Source organism: Cynoglossus semilaevis, chromosome 9 (assembly GCF_000523025.1).
Source record: "Cynoglossus semilaevis isolate Cse_v1.0 chromosome 9, Cse_v1.0, whole genome shotgun sequence".
Classification (NCBI taxonomy): domain Eukaryota; kingdom Metazoa; phylum Chordata; class Actinopteri; order Pleuronectiformes; family Cynoglossidae; genus Cynoglossus; species Cynoglossus semilaevis.
Window position 1 is genome coordinate 7,484,591 of NC_024315.1, and position 18,809 is coordinate 7,503,399.

Genomic DNA, 18,809 nt, shown 5'->3' on the forward strand with positions numbered 1-18,809 from the left:
TAATGACTGATGATTCCTGTCAGCGTGGGTCAGTTTTACTGTGTGTGTGTGTGTGTGTGTGTGTGTGTGTGTGAGATCATAATATGGATCAATATTTTCACCAGCATTGGACCTATGTTTTGTGAGTCACACACAGACAAAGGAAAGCCTCCACTGATCAGTGGGAATCAACAGCGATAGTTAATGCCTTTAAAGAGTTTTTCTAAAAAAAAAAAAACAACAACAACCTTGATTTCATCTCAAACATCTGAGTTCATAGAGTATAGAGCTTATCAAACATCTGAGTGAACGACCTCCTGGTGGTAAAAATTTTTAAAGCACCGGAAAAAAGCTTTGAGTGAAAACTCAATATAATAAAACAAAGACAATAATAAGACAAACTAGACTATAAATGAGGAGCAGAGGAACAAACAGGGTTGATGACATCATCACTATGACAAAACTAGGATTATTACAGGTCCGCTGTCATTTACCACAACAGGAGTCTTGAACTGACTGTAGTACAGTCAGACTGACACCAGGCTGAGGCTGCAGTACAGTCAGACTGACACCAGGCTGAGGCTGTAGTACAGTCAGACTGACACCAGGCTGAGGCTGTAGTACAGTCAGACTGACACCAGGCTGAGGCTGTAGTACAGTCAGACTGACACCAGGCTGAGGCTGTAGTACAGTCAGACTCAGTACTAGTGGAGCTGGTTTCCACAGACTCACCATACAAGCAGCCTGAACGGCCTCAGACACATTTCCAGCGTTGGGGTCACACCAGAAGACATGACAGTCAAAGTGTTGGCTGCCGATGTCCATGATGAAGGCAAACGTGTGGACATCCCGTCCCACACCCATGAACGACAAGAAGCGGACGCGACACTCCACCAGCACTTCAGCTTCGTCCTGGTCGACCATCAGAAATCAAACGTTGTCAGTTCGATGTCAGTCAATTCTTTTTTTATTATATGAATAAACAGAGTCTAATAACAAACAGATCCATGGCAACAGTGTTGTAAATCGCTTCAGGCTCAAGCTGAAATCCATCACTAATTTAAATCCTAGAGGAGAAGGAGGTTCTTTGAAGTCATCTGCACGGTGGAACAGCAGCGAAACATGAACAGTTATTTATTTATCCACTCAGTGGCAGATTTTAACATCTGTCAGTGAAATGTGTCACTTTGTTTTCACCGTATGTATAAATCCAACAGTTCAAACAAAGAGACGGTGGTGAACACTGACAGAAGTCAGTTGTCTGGTGGAGTTGTCTCTGTTTACATCAATAAACAGTTACACTAATGTGACAACAGTCTGTTTATGGCTGTTTCAGTTTGTGCAACATCAACATTTGTGTTGATGAAGAACAATTTAGGGAAAACGCAGCTGTCAGTACGAGTGAGTCTGACCTTGTCTTTGCTGATGGTGACAGTAGCATCGGCCACATTCAGAGCCACTGGAGTCCAGTCTTCTCTGTTGGAGGAACCAATCAGACTCTCGATGGCTCCGTTCAGTATATCCATACCTAAACAAGAGGACAGTTCTGTTATTTAATAAGGATGAGTTCTGAACGGCATCAGTGTGACTGTGTGTCCACTGACCTATTGGCCTGGCCACAGGCATCATGCCGAGGTAGAGGACCTGGAACTTCTGAACCAGCTCCGTCTTTGGTGTGGGAAACTCTGCTGGGGAGAAGGCAGAGACTGAATAGTTGACTACAAACTAAAACACTCACTCATTTATAATACGGTTCACTGCTTTTTATCTTGATAAGTGAGCAGGTTCTTAGCATCATTCCCCAAGGAAAGATGAACATGATGTGTGAATTCATTTATACTCACTTAAAAACAGAATTAAATTTTCTTTTAACATTCCCCTTTACCCTGTTGATATAAATAATAAAAAGCAGTGTTTTTCTTCTGTTCCTTTGACAAAGTGACAAGGAGGAAGTTTACGAAAAGCCCAGTATGGACTGAAAACAAAAACACAATACATATTTAATCATCTGCAGTGATGTTTTTTTCCTCCTGAAGATACAAGAAAGATGAGAATTCTGTGAAGTCAGTGTAAAAACACAGAACCTCAGACCAGGCAGGAGGCTGCTGCATATATGACGTCAATATATTAGGCTCTAATTTAAATAAACAAATAATTAAATAAAATCCTCATCCTTTGTTTTGTTTTTTTTTTTTTGGCAGAATGACAACTAAATGCCAGAACACGTTTACCACCCAGTTTAAAGACAATTAAAAAAATATTAATTAAAATCTCACTGTCAAAAAGACATAAATCATCTTTAATAATTTTTATGAATATTTATCAAACTGTCTTCAGGCTATTGATGCTAATTTGTTATAATTAGGATAAATGTAAAACAGCACGATTGATAACTTGTTACTAACTACTAATTACTACTATATATATAATATGAATTATATATGACTTAATATATAAGCGAAGCCTACCTTGTAAAGGAAGATCTAGTCCTGCCTGCATCCTGCTCTGGAGGGAGCCTCCTGCCATGGCTTTGGCATTCTTTCTCTCTGTCATTATCTGGAGGACGAGAAAAAGGAAAAGATTAAGAGAGAATCACACATAAAACAGACAACAGAGAAATTATATTCTAACTCTTTAGTCATCTCACCCTTAAGACATGCTATTGGAAATATCAGGGCAATAATCAGAAGCATGTTTTACCTCCTGCCATTTTTCAATTAACTACAGAGAAAATCTTCCAGAAAATCACATTAACATTAATTCTGAGTCAACTGTGGCCTCAGGTTCACATCCTCCGTCTTCCGGCTCAAACACTCACCCGGGAGCAGATCTCATGCAGGCTTGTGGCGATGGCTTTGGCTGGAGTGTCACAGCGGAACACATGACATTTCAGGATCCGGGTGTTTTTATCCCTGGCCACATACGCAAAGTCCCTGAGAAAACCGGGAAAACGAGAGTGACCACGGTGAATAATGGAAGAAGGTTTTTCTGGATGACTTTATTTTCTTTTGCAAGACAAACGCTGGTGCTGGTTTGGTTTATTGCTGGTGTAAGTTTGGTTGTTCAGAGCACAGACCATAAACAAGAAGTTTTCACTACACAGAGAGAATGACCTTCATTGAGTTCATCTCTAACAGAGTGCATATGTAATACAGGACTTCAGCCACTGTTAGAATGAACAAAGACAGGAGAAAATGTTACCTCTCTCTGAGTCCGAGGAAGCAAAGGGAAGAAAGGCAGAGTTAGTGGAATAAATGAAAAAAAAAAAAATTCAAACCCCAAATGCAGAGAAGGGCCATGCTGACCCATTGACATACATTAAAGAAATAACCTGCCATATTGATTTCATTGACCGTTTCCTTAAGTACACGTGCATGTGAATTAAATTGCCGTCAGTCAGGTCACAGCGGCCCTGCAGGGAGGTTTAATGCATAGTTAACCTTGGAGTCAAATTTGTAAAGTGTGGAAAGGAACGACATTGGAAACAAAGAGGAATAGAGAAAAGGAATAGTCGCGTTGTTTATTCTTTAGGTGCATCGTCCTTTTAAGAGCTGAGGGTTAGCAATGTTTCCCTAAACAAATCTGAGCCTGAAACCGCTAAAGTTTAAAAGTGAGCAGAAATAAAATGGTAACGGAGAAGATAAAAGCTGCAGAGAGAAAAAAAAAAGAAAAGGACGCGCGAGTGATACCTCATCCAGGATGTGATCTTATCAGCAGGTGGCTGCACTCAAAATGTCAAGCAGGCTCATGGAATATCTAATCTGTGATGTGTAAAGTGCTAATGAGTTGTGTGACTCATGGGGAGACCACTGCCCCCTGTGGCCCAGCTGGATCCACAAAGCTGTGCAACCCAGAGAGGAGAATGACAGCAATATGACACCATGATTTGTTTTCTTTTCATGATTAATTGATTGGTTGTTTGGTTGAGTAACAATTGATTTCCGTCAAAAATCACTGCAGCTCTACTGAATATTAAGACCCAGTTGACGTCGACCGTCGCAGATCTGTAACTCAATTTCAATAACAATATTATGAACGTGAAGTTGCAGTATTTTTTAATTACTTTGATGCATGAACAATCAAAACAGTTCAATAACAACGGCAAAAAAGAAACTCATTTTGGCAGCACATCAACGTGACGACAGAAATGTTTTACAACTACAGGCTGCTGCTGCTGAACTGCTGTGACTCTTCACTGCTTCTCTGAGTTCAAACGACCTTTTCTCCTCCCCTGAAACACTCACACTGTTGGCAACAAATTCTTCATCATTCTATTTGTTTTCTCTTGGGCAAACCATCATAAATAAACACACATCTAAGTTTTTCCCTCACGCACACACGCATCTCAGGGTAGCTGCAAACTACCTGCTCAGCAGCACCTCCCACCACAGCCTCATCAATCTCATTCACGAATCCTTCGTTTTCACGTTTCCCCGTTTTAAGAAAGAAAAAAACACAAGCGAGGTTCCAGAATGAGGAACAAAAATACTGAAACGTACTCACACAGGATTTTTTTTCTCTCTCTCTGCCCCGGCAGATGAACGCTGCTCAACGTGGAGCGTCTTCTGACACGTACACAATCTGTTCTTCTACATTTGGCACACAGGAACACACTCCTCAACCTGTCTGCTCCACACTCTCGGAGAACCAACCATGCCTCTCCCTTTCATTCTCGATGTCCCCCTCCCTCATCCCACCGTTTTTCTGCTTTTCCCTGCTCCTCCTCCTCCTCCTCCTCCTTCTCTTCCCTGTGCTGCAGCTTCGGTATTCCCCGTGCTCTCACTTTCCGGATAAATGCAGATTGTAGAAGTAAAGGTTACACACTGATAAAATACACATTACTCAGACAGAACAGTGAGACCAGGTTCAGAGACAACACTGCATGTATTTGTTTTTGAGTGAATGACAGATGAGGGAACACATCCCTGCAGGTCTGCATACCAACGGCTTTAACACTGCATCCTCTCCTCAGTGCACTGGTGTGTGTGTGTGTGTGTGTGTGTGTGAGCCCCCATTCTACAGCAGTTTCCTCTACCCACCAGTCCAGTCCACATCACCTGGCTCTGCCTCATAACCTACTTTGAGGATCCCATTATATGTCCTGCAGCAGTGCAGGGCGCCCTCCACTGGTGGCCAGGGAACAACACGTTTAGAATACTTCCAATCTTTACACTAACCTTTTTTTATTTATTTTTTATTACCATTTATGATTCCAACTGTGAAAGGTGTGAAGCATGACAGCAGCCCAGCAGAGTGACATTTTACTGCTGTGTGTACATTTCCCTTTGAAGAACCTGGATGTGCTGAGCTAAGCTGAGGTGAAAGTGAGATAATGCTGGATGGGAAGTGAAAGAAGAGGCCGTTCTCCCGCTCAGGCTTGCTTTTGTCCTGATGAATTAATCTTTCAATAGCATCCCTTCGTCATCAATCATTTACTCTTCTCTGATGTCGGGCCGCCACACTACCCATCTGCTGTTGCTACCCTGACCTTTTGTGTGATGCATCATTGACTTAATTTACACCAGTCAGTGATCTAATACATAAATAATTCAAAACCTAAGGGTCCGGTGTGGGAGAAATAGTGACATATGATGGTGAGCGTTCAGAGTGGAAAAAAAATATATATTAAAGGGACTGTACGCGCAAAAAGAACAACAAAACATCGTATTTAAAAAAAAAAACAACCGCCGCGCTGTGAAGACTAACCTGCCATTGTCTCGGCCAACGCCCCAGACTCTGATACTTGCAATGGGCTGAGAATGAAGCACGCTGCGGTCCATGGGGTCAACTAGGTTCAGCATATTATTTTCCAGTACCAGATACATGTCTTTATATTTAAAGCACACACAAAAACACACAAACACACACACTCATTCATGTTCATATTTGGTTCTTGAAAATATTAGAAAATACAAAATCCTTTAAAGGTCAGGAGCTTTTTCATGCTTGTATTAAATGAACTGTATATATTTATATTTATGTGTATAACATTGTGAGAAAAGATGTGTGTGCGCGTGTGTCCTTAGCCTTCAAAGGCCTATAAATAAATTATTATACTTTCAAAAGTGGGGGCAAGAGACGAGAGGATACTGGAAATAGAAATAAGGTTGTGCCTTTCTCTGTTCTTGTCACTTCACATTTAACACCACCACTCTGGGTAAGGACTTTGCCCTCTTTTCCCTTCCCTTCTTTCCTGACATACATTTTAGGAGATTGTTGCTCTGGCTACTGACAAGTAAAAAATGTTCAGTCCTGAGTTCTTTTAAATCCTTTCACTCCAGATCCTGTCCAGTCTACATTCTGCTCCACAACTCCTGCTCTCTCACCTCTCCCCAGATGCCAACCGTGTCTCTGATGTCATTCTTGCAGTAGGACAGCTGCCTGATGCAGTTGTTCACAGCGACACTGCTCTTCCCTGGAGCCAGGTCGTCCTCGGCCATCTCCACCCATCCAAGAGAGCGCACGGCAAAACACTGAAGGAGACGAAGACCGGGAGGAGAGAGGAGAAGGTGTAACTGTAGCTGCCATGTACTTCACACCACACATTAATATATGCTTTTGTTTTCCCCAGATTTTTGGGTTCCACCCAACAGGCCAGACATGTTGAGACATAAGGACAAAGGAAGAACAGAGAACAGATGTTCTTGTCTGCACAATGATCATTAAGGAAATGATTAGGAGTCAAGAGGTAAGACAAGGAAACACAAACAGCTCAGTGTGTGATGATTTTTTTTTTTTTTTAGATCGTTCCCATTTAGAAGGATAACTTCACCCTCATAAGGTCCTCCTGTGGTCAACACCATCTGGTCCTCTGGGGTTAAAACAACCCCAATTAGTTGTGATTTTTAATTTAGGTATACAGTAAAAATCTGTTTCACAAACTGCAGCGCCCCCTGCAGTTTATTTAAAGCACGGTAATTCCTAAAAACAGAATTAACAAATCATCTGACTCTAACTGAGAAAAAAAAACAAAACAACAACAACAAAAATTAAAAATCAAATTAATTTGACCTGCTGTCACTGTGGGAACCACTGGCATGAATGTAAAAATCAAATTAATTTGACCTGCTGTGCAGGTCTGCCTCACACTGTGGGAACCACTGGCATGAATTAACCTTTCCTGGTTACGCTTGAATTGTTAAAAATGAATGGCATGATGCAAATGCATATTTTCTGAATCACAAAAAGATGAGATAAACATTAAATATATTATACATATATTAGTATTTGACATGAACCTTTAAGTTTAAGTTAATGAATTTCAATGAAGAATGTTTTTTCCTGATGATGCAGCAGTGAGCTGTTTATGTCTGTGTGTGTTTGTGCGTGTGAGACAGTGTGTGCCACGGGACCAGATGCTCTGATTGTAGGTCTGGGTTTTGTGTCTGGTTTTCATCACAGTGTCACTTTGGTGTCAGTGTGAGTTTCTGCGAGACCAGAAAACAGAGGGGTGAAAAGACAGAAGACAGGCCGAGGAGAGACACGTCATCCAGCTCAGCGCTGCAACACTTCAGGTCCATTCAGCCCTCTGTGAGGAAGACTCTGATTAGAGAAGGACTTTTTTTTCCTCTTCAGCATCCTAGTCATTTTGAATGAATGTAATGACCTCTGATGTGGAAGTCAGTCCATCTGACACTGTGTTATCCTCAGTAACATTCTCACAAAAATCGATCTGTGGTTGCTTTTTTTTTTTTCAAAATCGATCTGTGGTTACTTTTTTTTCCCCCAAACGTCCCATTTGACTCTAAATTAAATTTGAATTTCCAATAAAACTAACACTCGTTTCCGCAGCCTGCAAAGAGAAACTGTACTTATTCGGTCTCAACACTAGGGGGTAATGTTGGGCTGTAGTCTCTCCACCCCAGTGCAACACGGACGTCATAATGACCTCGTAAAAACAAGCAAACAAACAGAACGACGACATAAACAGAACAGGCAGACAGACCTTTGGTGGACGCGGCTGTGAGACTTTTTTGGACAAATATGTGCTTCTAGGTGGTGAACGACATGGACCGAGGTGGAAAGACAACACATAACATTTACTTTTTTTACATCAAATTAAGCTGAAGAAAAAAGACTGTACCTTTGTTTCAGGGTCACTGTTGATGGTACTGGACTCCTCCTCTGCTGCTGGATGGTTTCTGGAAAAGGAAGGAGGTTTAATGGCAACTTATGTCGACAGTCATATAGTCATATACAATAAAGTATTGTGACATTGTTACACTTGCAACTATTGTTTTCTCTAAAACCTTAAATAGAACGCGGGGCAGTTTACATACTGTATATAAAACCTCCTTTGACGGTCATGTGATTAACAGCTGGACTCATATTCTGTCTAGTGATACTGACATGATGATACCTCCAATTCATCTCTGCAGACATAATATGATCAGTCTGGATATGTTTACATTTTGATTTTTACAGTAATACATTTCAAGCTTTGCTCATCTTTTCTTCCTGATCTGATGTAAAAAAAAATGCAAACAACAATACGATGTAAAGGTTTGGGCCCAAACAATAACCGTGTCATGTCCTGTGTGTATCCTTCCCAGTGCTCGGCAGTCATTACACTAATAGTTGACCGGGAAGTCATTTCCTGTGTAAAATAATCTACTTCCTGCTTTGTCTGACCTGAATGAACTCTCACACAGATTAAACACGAGATTAGAGAAAAAAACCTAAGTGGACAGAAGTGTGCTGTAAGTGCTCACATGTGTACGTTCTGGAGATTTACCTTAGCTTGAGTGATGCATATCGCAGCGTAGCACCTTCAAACTCCTTCAGACTGGGGTCAGGGTTCACTGTGGCTGCCTGTAGATCCTGGTGCACATGGGTGGTATAATTAGTGTAAGACTGAAGCTAAATTACCCCCACAGCCCCTACCTCAATGCCCCTTCACATGCCTGTATTTATGCTGGCTCTGAGAGTGACTGTGTGTTATGAACTGAATAAGAGTTTGCTGAGGTTTCTGTAAAATGTTTCTTTCTTTCCTTCTCTAAAATTTCTTTAACTAAGTCTAAGAGAAATTTAAGTTAATTTAAATTAAAATTAATTCAATTGGCAGCTTTTATTGTTACAGTGTTAGAATAAAAACGCTATTCTGAAGTCTTAAAGAATCTGTTGAAACAACAGTTTTCAGAGCCAAATACAGCATTACATTCCATTTTTTGGTTACAGGGCATGTGGGGAGGGGGCTACACAAAAACAAAACATTTGCAGAGAACACATGTAAACAATAAGACCCCACAGTTTATGTCAGCATGCATCCAAGTGAGGGCAGGTTTCCCCCTTTGCTGGAATGAAGAAAAGGCGCTGTAGTGTTATGTGTAATGAGGCATGCTGCATCAAGGACAGGAAGCTGACACGACGTATGCACACAATTGTGTGTCTTAATCTGCGCCAGCAGGAAAGATGACAATATTTGAGCCAGATGAGTAAAGAGAGTAAACAACCTGATGAGTATTTGTCTCTGCAGCCACAACACAGATGGTCAAATTTATCAGGCAAGAAACATGTGCTGTTTAAAGTGCGGTTACTGTGCATCTATGTCCAAGCAGCAGCCACACATGCGTTTGCACAGGCAGCGGATTTCTGTAGGCACGATGCGTTAATGCACACGATCAAAAACTGGGGGCGACAGTGTGCTTGTATGAGACTCGGTGACTCGGAGAGCATTGTACTTGCCTTCCACACCTCACTATCAATCTTTCCGCCAAAATCACTCCACACCTGTTTCTATATACAGTGTTAAAATACAAACACACACACACACAGAGTGGTGAGGTCTGGGGTTTGAAGGGAGAACAAAGACAGAGCAGGACTCTTAGCCAACAGGCTCACTCCACACTCAGTCAAGAACAAAACAGAAACATGTTTCACAGTTCCATGAAAAATGCTTTTTCTGACATGTAGTGCTCCAACTGGACTGTCCTTTCACTACACACAGGAAACTGAATATGTATTAGTAAAAGTATACAAAGTAAGTCAAAAACACAAACCAGATACTGCAGTATTTAAACAGCAATGTGTTGTTTATACACTGTGACCTGACAACTTCCAATGCTGGGAATACATGAGGTAAATATGAATGAATACTGTGACTGGGATAAACTGTAAAGACAAAAATATTATTATTATAAAGAATTTTACTACTAGTAGTTGATGTAGGTGAAAAATGCAGACAGACTTCAGTGATGCTGTCCATGTTGGTGCAGACCAGATCTCTTTTACTTTAAATTTACTGAAACATTCAGAGCCAAAACAACACATTCAACTGTTTAAATACTGACCAGACCCTATGTAAAATACACAGTATTACACATAAATATGCACACAGACACTCTCCCTCCACTTTAACCTAAACACAGTGCATATTCATTTAGACTAGAATATACTGTATCTTCAAATGAATGTTTACTGAGTGACATGGGTGTTGTGTTGAACGCCCCCTGACCTTGTCCTCATTGTCCTGATGCTGAGAGCATGACTCTTGATCAGACGCCCCCTGTACAGCAGTGGAACGAGGCTGAAGACAGAAACAGGGAGAGAATTATCATTAAAAAAAAAAAAGACATCACAGCCCTCCAGCAGTCGGCAGGTCAGGTGGGTCCAGACGAATGTGACAGTAGGAGCTTCTGGCACATCTGCAGTATCTGTCAACATCAGTCCATTCTCACCAGATCAATATCTTATCTACACCATACTCCTCTCTATGAGTGTCTTTCCTCTCCCTCTCTCTCCCTCTCTCTCTCTCTTCCTCCCATATTTCTCTCCATCATTCTGCCTGATTGAAACTGTGTTTCTGCAGATCTTTTTTTTAGAAGACTGGATTATTGATGACCGGCTCTGTGCTGCATATTTATGCCAGTCTTCCATTCAATGATCCCAAGAATAAAAAAAAAAAAACATCAGACAAATGTAAATGAATACAAATTCTACATGGAAGAAAAAAAAAAAAAAAACATCAGACAACTGTAAATTAATACAAATTCTACATGGAAGAAAAAATGACATTTCCTTTAAGTATATGTCTATTCTGTGTACAGAAAACAATACAGGCAAAGGTTCAAAGACACTTAAACACAGGAACTAGGAGTGTTTGTTACTCACAAAGTAGCAACTGTTGACAAATCCACACGTGGGGAGAGCAGACTCATGAGAAGACAGAGGCTCCACTGAACTGTCAGATGTGGTGCTGCCTGAACGTGTGGATGCCCTGAAGAAAAGCTCTGTCTGGCAAGACTGCTTTTACAAACACACAAAACACACAAAAGTCTGGTCGTTAGAAAACAATGTTTACTGATGGTACGTATCTGCAGCCATCTTGTTTGATAATGAATTCTCATGACCAACATTTTATCTTCAACTATTGTTTCCACCTGCAGGATTTCCTTCTTAGATCAGGAAATGTCTTTTACAGGTGTCACAAACACTACAGTATGTGGAACAAATGTCATGGCGCTAGAGTTTTCTTTCAGGTTGGCTTTTGTTATTTTCCCAAAATGGCTGTTGTGAAGATTTAATGAATCAACTTTATAATATTGAAGAGTCAGTGTGTGAATAACAGCACTCCCTCACAAATGCCTTTTTTTTTTTTAAAAAAAGGCCATTTATTTTTTACTTCAGCCCTAGGGCTGATTTAAATCAGTTTTAAATCAATACTGAGTAAAATTATGAAACCAAGGTCTGGAAACAGCTGCCTGTTAAAGCACAGATAAAAAGTGAAATCTCTGCTCGCTCACCTCAAGGTCAGGAGTGGGTGAGGGGCTGAGGGAGCCCACAGACTGTTTGCGTTGTACTGTTGCTGTGTGGCCACTCAGGGTCAACGACTCCAGTTGTCCAGGGGGGGCTTGGCGGGTGGCCGGCCTCTCCCACTGGGTGGTACCTGTAGGAATGTGCCAGTAGTAGATCCCAGCCATGTCTGTGATCTTCTTCCATCCTGGAGGAAGATCTGGGTCTGTCTGGAACGACTGCTCACTCCAGATATCTGGGAAACAAACACATGGAATGACATAAACGTAAACAAAATAAGGCAAACAAATCTTTGGAAAGTGAAACTTTGTTTTTTTTGCCACAGGATAACACAGGCCTCTGTAAACCCTCTATTGTTCAAACACTGGACGACATCAACAGCTGAGAAGGATTATGAGCATCTGCTACAGTTGTCGCATAACAAGCTGGAACTTTCTACTGATAACAACTGTTGTTTTTACATTTGCTTGCACTCATGAATGCAACTCGTATACTTCCAAGTAAAACACATAAATCAGCAAAAAAGACAACCATAAGGTGCCTCCCCTCCTCACTACTTGTCGGTTTTGCAAAGGTATTTACAAAATTCCAGGGAAAACAAATAGCGATTGGAAAATACTTTTTTATAGTTAACACTCAATATAAGTGAGTTGAAAACATATTAGTCATATTAAAATGAAATATATCAGAGAAAGGATTTTTTCAAATACAACTTTCTTGTGAGTGCTTGATATAGTACCAGAGTACAGATGATCCTAAAGAAGAGGCTTGAAGAGGCTCATAACTCTAAGCAACTAGTTAACTAGTATGGTTTGTGTCTGTCTGTGTGAGTTTTGTGCGTGTGTGTGTGAGTGTGTGGTTGCACAAAGAAGCCTAAACTGCTGACCATGGAGATGAAACTGCCACAGGGCTGTACCACAGCAGCACACCATATGTCAACATGACATCTTGGTCAGTCACGGCCTTAAATTGAGATACAGTCTTGCCATACACACATACACAACACACACTGAAATGTCGAGATAGAAATCACAAAAAAAACTGTGTGTCATTTCTTTCTTTGCCTGAGCAAATGTCCCCACAGGCCTCGAGTGTCTGCTTCAGACCAAATTTGCAATGCCTTCTGGGAGTTGCAGTATTTCAATGAGCGATAAAATAGGTCAGAGCAATAAAACTACAGCTGAGAGAACCTGATTGCTCTGAGGAAAGAGGGAGGGTGATGACTCAGAATGTGCAGCAGCACCAAGTCCACGAAACGCCGTATGTGGATTAAAGTGGAAAAACACAGAAAACGAGACCAAAGACAGGATTATCAGCCTGGCTGTGGCTGCACGGGCCGAGGGCTACGGTGTCCCCCACTCCTCAAACAAATGTGGAACTGAAAGTCTTATCATGCAGTCACAGAATATAACAGCAGCTATGCTCCTGCAGGTCATGGTAATGTGACAGAGCAGAGCTCCATAAAAGTTAGCCCGTCATAGCCTACATTAGCATGCACCTCCGTGAGAGAGAGCAGAGTTGATCAGAGAGGGGAGGTGACAACATTGACACATACACATATTCTCTCTGACTGGCATCGTCACACATACACAGCCACCGTAGCTGCAGCATGCACAAGTTATATTATTGTGAACGACAGCCTCACAAACTTCGTCCCTCTGTTGTCGGAGACACACATTCGCCTACAGCCGCCTGCAAACACCCGCATGTACACAGACACCAACAAGCAGTCACCGATTTCAACTGTAGCTCGGTTTCTTCTGCCAAATGCACCTACCCTCGTAATTGACAATCACAATGGCCAGCATGTAGTCTTTCCCCACCATCATGGTGAGCCAGCTGCCCTCTCATACAGCTGCACCTTACACTGTAACTAAAGAGACCCCCCCCCCAGACAGAAAGACTGAGAGAGCAGGAGAGGGAGAGAGAGTGAGAGAGGGAGCAGAGAACAGAGAGGGGGAACTGCAATAGAAAGGGTGAGAAGAAAGGGTGAGGAGAGTGAGGTATATAGAGAAACATAAAGGCTCAGAAGCAGAAGAGTTACGTAAAAAGATGAGTGCATTTAGGAGCCTGACTAGAAGATGACAAATCAGGCCCAAAAATGGAATTCACCAAGATAAGAAGGGGACTTGAACTCCCCTTCAGCTGTGCAGCATTTGTCGCCGTCTATGCTCTTGAACTTCCTTTATCTGAATCATCAACAACATCAGCAGCTCAGATAAGCCTGCCTGTCCTTTCCGGTCCTAAATTAAGCAATTCTAAAACAATGCTGCACTCACTCACAAAAATGTTTCATCTACAAAAACCCCGTTTACAGAAAGGTTAGCACACAATCTAGAGATTTAAGACTAAATATGTCTACATATATAGACATATATGAGTGACATATAGGAGGTCCAATTGGCAGGTTAAATTGGGTACTGCGTTTGGAACCTCCACGCTCCTCTGACAGACATGGCTACATCTGCTTCAGGAATTCTTTGTCAATTAACACAAGCTGTCATTGCGAGAAAAATGCTCTCTGAGACTTCATCACGCAAAGAGGAAGTCGTGAATCAACTTTTTTATGAAAAAAGTTGTCTAAGCCAGAATTCATCTGGAATCGAAGAAAGACAAAATATCTGTTTGGATAATTCAGGTAATTTTAGTCAAAAACAGTCAAGAACTAGGCCACTTCTTCAGTCAGAAGCCCTTTGGATAAAAGGTGACATTTCTTCTAGAAACTGGATCAGTCCCGTTGCCTAGTTCTATACTGCTTTGGACTGAAAGTCCAGACTCTGTGGCTTTCAATGTATTAAAGATAATGGACATCAGGGTTTGGAAGATATTTCCTCCACAGAAGACAATATCAGACTTCACACTATAATAAAGACCCATCTGGAGTCCTTATGTGTCACAAATCACAATTTAGTCTGTCACTCATATTTCTAATACTTTGTCTGATAAAGGTTTCAGTACTATTTTTGTGCAATTTTAGAAACCTTTTCTTTCTTTCTAGATATGGGCTGTATCTTTAAGCATCCTTAAGTCGTCCTCGTACAAAACATAGTTTCACGTGTGACTGATTCAACCACTGAAAGTAACACCATTGCTATTCTCATAAAATGACCTTCCTGAACTCAGCATGTGTGTGTTTTGCCTCCTGTGTGTGAAAGCAGTGTCATACCAGTCCTCTAACCACAACATCTACAGAGGAATCTGACAGTCCACTGGGAAAACGACACAGATTTGTCAATATGAGACAGCCAGGCAGACAGGTGGGCACAGCAGCAGGGAAGATGAGGGGTTCACTTTCCATAAATCCAAGAGGACAGATTCCAGTGCTGCGATTATTGACTCTGCAAACCCTTTGAGGACTATGTCTTAAGTAAAGACTATGTTGCCAGTAATATCTGCTGTTTGTCCCTCACCGTCCACTAATAAACACCACACATTCACTGACTTGAATTTAACAAGGTTCTTTAATGACAGAATGATACGGGGGCAGGTCAGAAAGTTCTAAAGACACGTAGGCCTGTGACAATTACAAATTTTGCTGGACGATATGTTGTCCCACAAATTAGTGCCGGTAAACGACAATATTGTCAACATTACTTTGATTTCGTTAATAAAGTTAAGTTGAAGATTTTTTTTTTTTTTTTTTTTTTAAACTTCTGGACTTCCCCACATACACTGCTGTAGACATGGCCCCATGAGCATTAAAGACAAAACAACAAGAATTCTCCCAAAATACTTGTACAGAAGCGAAACGGACGGATGTTTGGAACCTTCATCTCAAGGAAGTGAGTCAGAGAACTTCAAGAGAAGCATTGTACTGTAAGAGGAGTCAAGCAGCCACAACGACAACACAATCCTTATAGCCTGAGAAGATTGTTTACAGCTGATGTGATGTCAGTGGTTGGCTGTTGTCAACTAAATGGATGGGTTTCATTTTATTTACAAAGAAAGTGTTTGAACGGTTCGATTACAACTGAAGATGTACATTTAACACTTTACTTAGAAAGGACCTAAAAAAAACATTTGGACAGAACTGCAGAAACCATACGGTTTAGGAGAGTACAACGCTACACCTGAGAGTTGTAGACTTTCAATAGTTTGCAATGCTGTAGCATTAATAGTTAATGTTTTATGATGCAATCTGGGGAACGGAAAAGAACTGAGAACACTTCGAGCCAATGGTGAGGCATTTAAGACAGAACAGAAGTTCTCCAACAGTGGAATATAAGACAAATTCTTACCTAAAATCAGATGTGAACACCGTCTGGATCATCTAATGGCTTCGTTGCATCTAACTCTCTATCATCCATTTTCTGTGATTTTATTAACAGAGTGGGAAGTGGACTAATTTTGTCTCTGTTGTCTTTGTTTATGAGGAGTTTTTCATCTTTCTATTTCTCTATAGCAGTCACAGTAACAAATAACTCCATTGACTTTTCATGTAAAATGTAAGGTATATTTCAGTAAAATGTGATAATGGACACATTACCAGTTTTTTTTTTTTTAAATATGCCGGACATTTTTAGATGCCAGAAATAGTGTTTTTGCGTCTGAACATTTTAAGAATACAAGGACCAATTATACTGTAGGACAACAGCGTCTGTCAATGTGCAACAAGTTTTTCAACATAATTACTTTATTGACAATTGCTTCTGCAAAAGCATTACTTTACTTTTTATATTAAGGCCAAATTGAGAAAATTGTCTTAATTGACATCAATTTAGATATGACCAGAGCTTGTTGTTCCAAATATAATTGCACCAACATAAAAAATAGTTCAAATAGTTGTGTGTGAAGTGTGTGTTTCTGCTGAATACTGTTGAAAGCAGCTACTGTCTCCATTATCAGCTCCAGTAACACAACACAGACTAAAGAGATAAGAGGAGCCACAGATAAAGAACATCTAAGCAGCAACACATCTCAAACACTAGGGTTTGGCTTAAATGGTAAAATCAGACACACACACACACACACACACAGATTTGTCCATAAACAGAGCTAAGTTTAAAACATTGTGCCACTGCTCTAGCCTGGCAAACAGCCATGAGGTCACAGGGGTCTTTCTGCCCCAGACAGAGATTTACTGGTGGAGGCAGAGAATGTTGTTGCATGTTTCACTTACACTCACAGACATGCTAGCACACTAGGTCGCCCTAAATAGAAACACGTTATCAGCATCCAGAAGACTAACAGCTCAACACAGCAGGGAGAGAAAGTTCTCATCAAAGAAACGATAAATAAAAGTTGACAGCTCAGCTTGAAGTTTTTTTTTTTCCTTCAGTTTTGCAAAATAATCTTTGTTATTTGTGTCTTACCTGTCTCCTCGGGGGAATTGCTCTCCTGGGACAGAGTGGTCCAACTCAACTCTTCATCACTGGGGTTCAGATTCTGGATGCGGTTCAAAGCACAGTCTGTCTTTGCACCGGTCCTTCTGTCCTTCTTGGTTTCTGGAGAGGAGGAGGAAGAGGAGGAGCAGGAGGCCACAGAAAGCAAGGGCACGTCCTCAGGGCTGTTGTGCCGTGGTAGAGAGGGAGGCGGTGGCACTGGAGAGTCCTTGCCTGATTTGAGGAGCTTAATGTTGGACTGAAGGTCAGTGATAAGTTCCAGTCCCGGGCAAACTTTGTGGTTCTCCACTGGAGACTCGTCTTTTCTCATCAGTAATGGCTTTGTCTCCTCATCTTCTTGTTCCTGAACCATCTCATCTTCATCTTCCTTCACCTTCATCTTTGACATAACTTCCTTTTCAGACAGAATGCTAATGTCATCACTCTCCTCTGTCTCGATGTTCAGGTCAAAGCCCAAATCCGCCGGGTTGCCGTTCAGCTGGAGCTTCACAGATGTGTTGATGTTACAGTCTACATTTGATTCTGTTTCCTGCTCAGGTTCTGCCTCAGTATCAGGGTTTGGCTGAACCTCGACATCTAACTTATGAACTTCGTCCTCTTGGTCATTAAGGGAGATCGTTTCACTGTCGTGCTCCTCGGCTGTGTTGACATTGAGCTCATCTGCTAACGATTCCGAATTACAGTCCAGACCAGTCATGTCAGAGCAAGTCGTGTTCTTGTTATGGTCCTGGCTGGCTTTGCGAAGCTGGTTGACCCCATTCTTTGCCAGTTTGGGATTGTTGGGGGTCGATGATTGTGATGGAGGTGATGATGGTGAAGGTGAAGGTGAAGACGGTACCGCTTCTCCAAGGCCCATGGCAGACTGAATGCTGGTAAGTGCATACTTTTTGCGACACTTGGGAGGTGTGGCAGAGCCCTGGTTGATGACATCGCTGCAGAGTAGCTGGTTGTGTGATGATCGTAGGCTGAGCGAGGTGGGAGGCGTGGCAGGGGGGCCGTTGCGATTGGTCACATCTACTGACATCATCATACCAATAGACCAAACACCTGAAAGGACAATTATGACAACTAGTAAATTCAACATCTACACAATACAAGTATCAAAATATTAGGCTTGCTGTTGTACTACTGAAAATCAACATGTGATCAACATCCATTTTTTAAACTGTTGTACTGTTTGTTACATGTTTTGTGTTCAATGTGTTACAACTATTTGTAACCTCAAAACAATCAAAGACAGTGGTTATAATTTGAAATCTGAAAGACAAACTCCATCACTATATATCTGTTGTGCACTGAGCTGTGTTGCATTCAACTTGATCAGGATTTACCAAATCCTACACTCAGACACAGACGGCAACACTGAGTCTGGATATATTGTAGATTTTTCCCTGTTAAAGGGATCTATTTCTCTCCATCGATGCTATAATGCTTACTCAGTGTGTAACTGTAACTTTATCCTTTAGCTTTAGTCTGTTGTTCATTTAAACTCAATATAGACATTGACTGTATACATCTCAATTTTCTCCCTGGTAAATGTCTTTTAGGAGGATATTATTCAAGTTTAATTTAAAATTGTGAAATCCAAGGAGACAAATGTGATTTTTAAATATGGGCTACAGAAATAAAACTGACTTGACTTTTAGAATTATCTTAGGAAAATATTGATGGATTATTAATACAACCCTAATCTAGCTTCATCTTCATCTTTTTATTTTTTCTAAAACTGACAGAACA

At 41.2% G+C, this 18,809-nt stretch overlaps 1 protein-coding gene across 15 annotated transcripts in view; it reads right to left on the reverse strand.

Moving 5' to 3' along the window:
* apbb2b (amyloid beta (A4) precursor protein-binding, family B, member 2b) overlaps positions 1-18,809 on the reverse strand; it is a 41,749-nt gene that overhangs the window by 3,215 nt on the left and 19,725 nt on the right. For 7 of the 15 annotated variants that reach the window (XR_003050538.1, XM_025058333.1, XM_017035310.2 and 4 more), the window contains 15 exons: positions 17,043-18,119; positions 11,721-11,965; positions 11,089-11,220; positions 10,433-10,504; positions 9,664-9,714; positions 8,714-8,799; positions 8,063-8,120; positions 6,305-6,452; positions 5,686-5,812; positions 3,181-3,186; positions 2,798-2,912; positions 2,448-2,535; positions 1,584-1,667; positions 1,392-1,507; positions 712-891 (listed from right to left, as the gene is read on the reverse strand). Coding sequence is in view for 14 of the 15 variants with exons in the window: in XM_025058333.1 (XP_024914101.1) it covers positions 712-891; positions 1,392-1,507; positions 1,584-1,667; positions 2,448-2,535; positions 2,798-2,912; positions 3,181-3,186; positions 5,686-5,812; positions 6,305-6,452; positions 8,063-8,120; positions 8,714-8,799; positions 9,664-9,714; positions 10,433-10,504; positions 11,089-11,220; positions 11,721-11,965; positions 17,043-18,102 (2,568 nt within the window). In the remaining variant the exon portion in view is untranslated. The other 8 variants (XM_017035311.2, XM_017035315.2, XM_025058336.1 and 5 more) reach the window with 8 other exon arrangements.